The sequence below is a fragment of the Chanos chanos genome, chromosome 6, assembly GCF_902362185.1.
Source record: "Chanos chanos chromosome 6, fChaCha1.1, whole genome shotgun sequence".
In the NCBI taxonomy this organism is placed as follows: Eukaryota; Metazoa; Chordata; class Actinopteri; order Gonorynchiformes; family Chanidae; genus Chanos; species Chanos chanos.
In genome coordinates this window covers 13,293,902-13,302,128 of record NC_044500.1, presented here as the reverse complement: position 1 = coordinate 13,302,128, position 8,227 = coordinate 13,293,902, and the positions used below count along the sequence as shown (strand labels likewise).

The 8,227-nt window shown below is 40.4% G+C and overlaps 1 protein-coding gene across 1 annotated transcript; it reads right to left on the bottom strand.

Annotated features, from left to right (window-relative positions):
- Positions 1 to 836: 836 nt before the first annotated feature.
- Positions 837 to 6,876, bottom strand: aadac (arylacetamide deacetylase). The gene is made up of 5 exons (XM_030777454.1): positions 6,679 to 6,876; positions 5,053 to 5,281; positions 4,199 to 4,268; positions 1,967 to 2,138; positions 837 to 1,607 (listed from the first exon to the last, which is right to left on the bottom strand). Exons 1-5 carry the CDS (start codon positions 6,817 to 6,819, stop codon positions 987 to 989), a joined length of 1,233 nt encoding a protein of 410 aa, XP_030633314.1. The 5' UTR covers positions 6,820 to 6,876; the 3' UTR covers positions 837 to 986.
- Positions 6,877 to 8,227: the final 1,351 nt, after the last annotated feature.

Here is an 8,227-nt window from a genome sequence, read left to right as displayed (position 1 = left end):
AGGTAAGACAAGTGTTGTATTTCCCGAAGAATCTCTTAAGAGTATATGTGGAAGCTCATTTCCAGAATGTTCATCCCTACCATTCATGCTTCAGCGGTTCAACTGAACAGAAGGCGAGCCCACAATAAAATGACTGTACATTAGCACAGGTAGTGCTCTTCTTTTCACTCTCCACTCTTTCAAAGGCCCTTTCACTGGTAATGTAGAGCTCAGTGTGACAAAGAGAGAAGGAGAGACTAAGTGAACAGGACAGAATAAGAGGGCGATGGAGAGAGATAGACTTAAATACACAGAAAAGCAACTCTAAACCCAAGCCACATGATGTGTGAGCACAGAGGCCAACAGACTAGATTTCATCTTCAGATGAGAAACAACACAAAGAGTCTTTTGCTGGTATTCCATTGCTGCCACCCAAAAAAACAATTCATGTTTCTATAATCCTTAATCCCACCCCAAATCGCTACGAATAAAACAGTCATGAAAGGCTACCCCGAGACATTCCGTATGCTCTCCAGTTGACCTTTTACTGTGTCTCAGCTAAATCAAAACCCATCAAGTATTTTACAATATAAACAATGTGATGGCATAAAAGTGAATAAGATAAGACTGTAATAAAAAATCTTACTGATGTCAGATGAGTCTTTACATAATAAAACCGGTAGTACATTAAAAAAAAAAAAAAAAAAACAGAAAAACAAGACCATTAAGAACTTTGTTGCAAAAGTTATGCACTTAAATGGATAGACCTGTAATAATGTGCCCTTTTTGAAAAAAAAAAGAAAAAAATTAAAGGAAAAAAAATGAAATCGAAGGAAATCAGATGTGGCAAATAGCTACCGTGTGAACAACAAAAACAGACAACAATCTTTAAATAAAACAGATGCACAAAAAAAAGAAAAACAAATTCTTTGTTGAACATCTAAGAACAGCCCTGGCACTAGCAACCAGAGGAGAAATGATGGAATGTAACTCAATTGCTTGTTATTTCACAAGTTTTCCTTTAACCACTTTACGTAGTTGCCCAACATTCTGTGTCCAATTTCAAAGTCGGTGGGCCACAAAGTAAACATTAAAGCACCATGGAAACCGCTTGGATAATGTTCATGCGTGACCTCAACCCCAGCACGACGCAGACGTGTAACATACATCACACCATCATCCCGCAACACGTCATATTCACACGTAAGAACATATGCTTTGGGCAGGTGCTGCAAGGCTGTGTCGGGCACCAGCAGTGGGGATGCCCGCGGGTCAGCGATGGAATGGGACAGATTGTTGGAGGGTCTGTGCATTCCAGTGGCGACCACAGGTGGTGCTCTGTAGTTGTATGCCTGGCGGTATGGCTCAGGCAAGAAAGAGCTCCAGTTGACAAACTTGAGGAGGGCAGCTGACTCAGGACTGTTGTGTGTGTTAGCCATCATGGCATGAAAGAGCGCCTTGTCACTGGTGAAATACTCGCTCCAGAAGCGCACCATGAGCGTGCGGGGCAGGATGGGCATGTGTTGGTTCTGCTGGTAAGAGGGTGTGTTCAGATCTAGAGCCTGCAGGACTGGGTAAATGAGTGCTTGGGCCTTCAACTGTACCTCTTGCTCAGGCTCCTGAAGTAACTGAGAGATGAAACACAGGACAACATGTGAACCACTGCTATCAACAATAAATCAGAGCACCTGTTAATCGTTGCACAGAACCACAACCTCTCTGTCTGGGCCTTCTAAAACAATGATTTCCTGTACGTCTTCCCGTATTCAGAACTAGAGACCCAGTCAGACATCGTTCAATAGTTAGCTATGCCTTCACCATGACTATCAGATCTCATTTAGCTTATCTGCAACAGCAGATCAACAGAAAAAAATAAAACACACACACACTGTTGAGAATAGGGAACAGGGCAGCATAACAAAACATAAAAGACAAGTATAAGTTGAATTGGGGAAAAAAAATGAAGGAAACTTGAGTTCTGCAGTACCTTCTGAGACACTGCAGCTGCCAGGTTACCTCCTGCACTGTCTCCTGACACAGCAATCCGTCCTGGATCTGCGTGGTAGCGGGCCAGAACAACAGGCTGTAGAAAATGCTTTACTACACGGTAAACATCTTCAAATGGCACAGGGAAGTGGTGAGCAGGAGCCAAACGGTACCTGCAGAGAGAGAATGTTTAGTCAAAATGGATAATGAGATGATTCTGTCCATATTCCAAAGATCTTTTATCCATGTTACCAACAATACCAGACCCAGCTGCCAACGATACCAGAATAGACATTACTGACAGAGATAAAAATGTGAGGTCATAGGCTAAAACACTTTTGCCAGCTTCAAAGGCATTGTTCATTACAACAGCTGTTAGCTGGAGTTAGTATGATAAACAAATGTGTAATTAAATCCATATTGGCTGTAGTTCCTAGGTTAATTGGTGATGTAGATCAGTTATAAAACAACCAAACTAATAGAGACCCTTCTTAACTAGAGTGTTTGTATTTTGGTCTGACCTCTGAACCAAGGTTCAAAATTTCCACTCATCAATTATGTGTTTAATATCACATTTAAACATTTACAATTCTATGCAAAATTTAAAAATAATAATGATTTTTAGAAAATGTTACCCTTGTTGAAATGCATTCACATATCTGCTGTAAAAGGCAAGCAGAGAATTTCAAACTTCCAGAATTTCAAGCTGTTTTCCTGATAATTCAGGAATATTGAAATATAATGCACTCTTGATAAAAAAATACCAGTTTGCTTCTAAAGTTCACCTCAACTTAAAGATACTTATCTGTTATCTTTAAAGCTTGGACTGTTATTTTAGTCCACTATTTGTAATAAGCATGAAAAACTTGCACTTTGAATTTCAGCCAAGTATTAAGGACAGTTGATATGGAGACTAAACACTGGACAGAAAGCAATTAAACTGTATTGTTTTGGATGGAGAACACAATAACAATTCACTGACTAATAAGATTTCTCCTGACACAGCTCTGACCTTTAAATTACTAGCCTGAGAGAATCCTAGTGCATATCTTACTCAAACTGTAGATGACAAATTTTATCAAGCAGTGTAGACAGGGTGATTCGGACCAGAAAAACAGAATGGCTTTCATAAAACACTGTTATGACAAGACCAAATCCAGGCGGAGAGCACACTGTTCAACAGTACTGTCTGAAGATAAACATCACTCAGACCATCAGCTCTGACAAGCATGGCCAGTCAGTGATGTCATCAACTCAGCACTAAATTCACTTGGGCTCTCTTAATACTCTCAGTCAAATTTACTGACCAAGTAGAACCAAGCTGTGTGGGACCACAAAAGAAATTATGCAAACAAATTGGGTAAGACAACAAGAGAATGGAAACCAAAGGTCAAAGTACAGTATACAAAAGCAAAAATAAAAAACCAAACAAACAAATAAAAAAAAAAAACCCTCCCCGAAGGCTAAGAAACAAAAATGGGAAACATTAGAACAAAACACAATATCATTAACTGAAAACACAATAGATTTAAGAGAAAAAGGATTGCTGTGTTTTGGAGGAGCCTATAATGAAAGCACTCCAGCACCTGGGGTGCAGCGAAGGAGATTGATAAAATCACTACGCTGGGAAAAAGTAATCTGAAACAGGAATGTCGAAACATTGTTTGTGTTCACAGAGAGAAGGTATGGTCTGCTTTAATTTATTACTTTAAATGTAATGTTCACACTACACATCAGGACATGAGAAATTGCCTAACAAGAGGTGATAGTTGTTTGTTTCTAAAACCACAATTTTGGCAAAAAGCACTGACAATGCTTTTGCACTTATTACATTAGACTTGTGTTTTCTTTTTAGTGTCATGTCTTCTTAAGTTGTTTGCCTGTCTTTTGTTTTCCCTTATGTTTCTGTTATGCGGTGTCGTGGTGTGTTGTGCTATATTTTTTTTCATCAGATTTGCTCTGATCTAACAAGACAAAGCTTTTTTAAGTTCTGAGTTTGGAGGGTCCTGGAAAAGGCTATTATCGGGCATCCACCTGAGTTATATGTCAGGGTTTTGCAAACATACCAAAATAATTGTCCTCAGATATCAATAATTGTCAGGAACAGATTTTAGAACCACAAAAGCACATGCATATCCAACTTATCCACACAGAAACGATACCACAGTAATTTGTTTTATGCTGTAACAGGGGTTTGAGAAAGTATTATAGATAAATTAAAACAAATGCTCACTCAACTGACACCACCACTGCACCAAGGTCTGTAACCATCTTCCTAGACAGGAAATCATATGGGCCCATTCCTACAATCAGAGAGAGTGAGAGAGAGAGAGAGAGACAGAGAGAGAGAGCGAGCGATGCAGAGCATGGAAAAAGATGAGAGCATAGAAAAACACTGCGAGCAGTGCCATGATTGTTTGGCACAGTATACTGACTGACTTCCTGCAGGGTTGTTGTGGTGCTGTGTGTGTGGCGTTCAAGCAGCTTGACCAGGCAGCATGAAATCCACTGTCAGATTATGTTACCACTGTTATATCAACCACCAAAGTGTGGGTTTTTTCTCAGCTGGAAGGTATCTCTGACAGTGTAACCAGATGGTATAGCTTTGTTTTTCAATGAGACTAAATTAACTCTGGGTGTGTTCGTATAATCCACACAAGGCCATGTGGGATTTAAGATGTTATCTTTGGTGTGAATATAAATTGTTTACCTGAATAAATGCAGTTATGACACAAATAGAAAACAGTACTTTCACACAATTAATTGGGTGTAGCGTTTGCAAATTTGATGTGTAATGTGACCACGGGGATGTAGTTTTGTATAAACAGAACAGAACAAGTCCACTAAAAAAGTGCAAATAAATGTTGAATTATGTTGACAGTCATATATCATTCCTGTAGCTGCTAGGAACTAATCATCCATTAAGTGTTTAACAAAAATGGTTGTGGTTTCAGTTCAGATTAGCTCGGTGAAGACTTAATTTAAAAAACAAAACAAAACAAAAAACGACAGTTCTATGCTGAAATCATTGACAGTAGTTGATCCCTCATAAAGCTATCAAGTAACTACAAATGAACTGAAACTCACTGGAGCTGCCAAGACACCATCCTCCTCCATGAAGGTAAATGACAGCTCTCCGCAGTTCACCCACACCACCCTGCTGACTTGGTTGATACACCACCACCTCCACCCCATCAAACATCTCCTCTGTTACTTGCACGCGCTCGTCGGACAGCGGTACTACTCGCTCTGCAAACGTGATGAACATCATCACACCCATGTAATCCTTTAGGCCCACCAATTCACTTAAATCTGCCTAGAGAGAGAGAGAGAGAGAGAGAGAGGGAGGGGAGGTATTCGAGGGAGGTTGGGGGGGGTGATGGGGGGGGGGGGGGACGATACAAAAATTTATGTTTTTGATGTTTTTGAATCGTCTACAGTGAGAAAGCAGGCAAACTCCCAAAGCCTTGCGGACATTTCCCACAACAGAAGTCACACGCTACAGTCGCATGCCTATGTAATGTTTGTGAGAGGTCAAAAGAGCAGGCGTGTGGCCGATCAGCTGAAACCTACGCTGTAATAATCACGTCTGGAAAATTAGACATCCAAACACAGAACCACTGAGGCATTTTCACGATGCAGTGCTGTTGCTGCGCGCAGGGAAATCACTGTTATTCCATGGCGTGCGCACACAATAGGAGAATCTTAAACCAGTTTGTCCCTTGACTTTCCTCATCTAGAGACAGCGCCACTCTACCTGCTAACTGGTTCATTTGTACTCCAAAGCAAGTGCTGTGAGCACCGGGGCTTAAAGTACATTCATTCCGACGACCCGTTTTCATTTCCATGTTTTTGAATAACGGTGGAATCTGAGCCCAGTATGTGTCAACAGGAGAGTTTATGTGACAGGTTGAAGCCGCATAAAAAATGTTAGACCTAAATCAATAACATATGAATTTAGATCTAAAAACGCCCCAAGACTCCCACACAGCCCACGAGAAAATCTGGCTTCGCTTTCTGAGTGTGTCAGCGATTTATTCGAAATTACGGATACATTTTACAAACAGTATCACTGCCCACAAAGAAAAGAAAAAAGAAACTGTAAAAGAAACGTTGACGTGGCTAAATTAATGATTTTTTTAATTTATAAATGTCTAATTAACATGTTTCAAACTGTTGCACGCAATGCCCGAGCGGAATATCGGTTTTACCTAGATAAAGAAAAAAAAAAAAAAACTAACATTAGAAACATGAACAACATATGCAGGTCATTCCTCAAGTTATAAATAAATTTCCTTAGTACGACCTATTTTTAGAGCAGGTGAGCAGGACTACAATGCGCGGATTAAGATCTGACATAATCTGTTGTAACTGTTATTCTGCCTTGTGCCATACAGAGGAGACGCAATGTTTTCTGACAATACCAAACATTTCAGCTATGACAGGTAGGCTAATCCAAGAAAATAGTCTCAGTCACATAATCCATCATGTATGCGAGAGATTTGCAAATGCACTCCGAAATCTGATGCATTCTTGTTGAAAGTGCATCCCTATATCTGAAAATTCATAATGTCGCGCAAAATAATCAAAAGCGATATGATAAAAATTGAGAAGATGAGAAGAAAGCTGGGAGTGATTTTTTTTTATTCAACATTAAGCTTTAACGTGAACCTGTAACATTATAAATATATATTTAAACATCTATTAACTTACCAGGTTGCTTAAACTTCTGAAGAAACAGTCAGTAAACATTAGCTTCCACTTCTCCTCTATGTCATTTGGAATTGGCGAATAAACGTAATAGGATGTTAGAGCTCCCAGTAATAGTAGTAAAAATATTCCTTTCGATCTCATTTTGGCGAGAGTCCTCTATAACTAATAGACAAGTATAGTAACAAACTCCCTGACAGCTCCTCTGCAACCAGTTACTTCAGTGAGTGCAAAGTGTAATCTGGGATTAATCTTGGAACGGAGCCAGTGCAATATGACAGCACGTGTTAGTGTCATCTGATCGTTATAAGCAAGCATGATCTGAGTCTTTTGCCAAGACGCACAGGACGTCCTGAGTCGGTCCTGTTGCCTTCTTCAGGGTGATCAAACCGTTCGGACTGGTCAGTTCGTGAAGAATAAACCGTGATTTGCAGCTCAGGAGACGAACACTTAACATTCGACCACTGAATTCCTCAGGTGCCCTCTCGAACACGAACCAATTGCTTTAGAGATATCGACAGTGTCTCTCCTCGTGTCTCTCCCAATGTTTAGATGGGTAAACAGGTTGTTCAAACGCAGAACAAGGTGTGCGCGCAACTATTCCTGAGAACACGGCAAAATTAACCAGTGTCGAGTGCGATAGATTGTGTCTTGGTTCATTGCAAGTGTAATAGGATCCGAGCGGTAGCAAGACGCTCCGCTAAAGGGGGATGTCAACACCAGTTGTTTGTCATTCATTGCACGCACTCAAGAAAAAATATATTTGCCTTTGACATCTCAATTCTCTAAATATAATACAGTGTACTGTTTCTCTAATAATAGATTTAATCTACTATAAGAGAATTCAGCTGTTTACACTTGTGTTGTTTATGCATAGAGTTGAAACTTTTATTCATTTTTATGCATAAACCACACGTGTTTTAAGGTTTTATCCACAGGAACAGGTTTAACTTGGCTTTTTTTAAGCAATGACTTGGTGTTGTTGCCTATGGGACATTCTATTCCGAGTCTTTGAATGTAGGGGTGCCAGAGAGCCTCACCTTGGAAAAGTTGCACATGAAACAGAGTAGCAGTGTGGAGTTGTCGAAGTACTTCTGGTCTCTCACTCCATCACCTTTAATCACCACAAAGTGGTTTGATCAGCGAATGCTGTCTCTTATGAACATTTCTCCCTCTCCTCTCCTCTCCTCTTCTCTCCTCTCCTCTTCTCTCCTCTCCTCTCCTACCACTGTGCCTTCCCTCTGGCCCTACTCTTCAAGTCTCCCTGACCTGTAACTTGTATCCAGACAATAGCCTCTGAAATCCACAGCTGTGCCCCTGGAGAGTCAACAATATCTCCAAAATGAAATAACTGGATGCAATTACTGTCAATTCCTTTATATATTTTCAGTGATTGGTACAACACTCAAGGCAAAGATTAAAAAATGCCCTCTGAAGGGTGTCTGGATTGGGATAAATGTGTGCGCGTGCGTGTGTGTACGTGCGTGCGCTGGCTTGCGTCTCTCTCTCTCTCTCTCTCTCTCTCTCTCTCTCTCTCTCTCTCTCTCTCTCT

What these genes read in the sequence shown, in the direction of transcription:
- aadac (XM_030777454.1), bottom strand. Translation starts at nt 6,819, where the DNA reads ATGAGATCGAAAGGAATATTTTTACTACTATTACTGGGAGCTCTAACA. An exon ending in TCAGAAGTTTAAGCAACCTG is followed by an intron (nt 5,282 to 6,678) that starts GTAAGTTAATAG and finishes CTCTCTCTCTAG; the next exon opens with GCAGATTTAAGTGAATTGGT. An exon ending in CAGCTGCAGTGTCTCAGAAG is followed by an intron (nt 1,608 to 1,966) that starts GTACTGCAGAAC and finishes TTCATCTCTCAG; the next exon opens with TTACTTCAGGAGCCTGAGCA.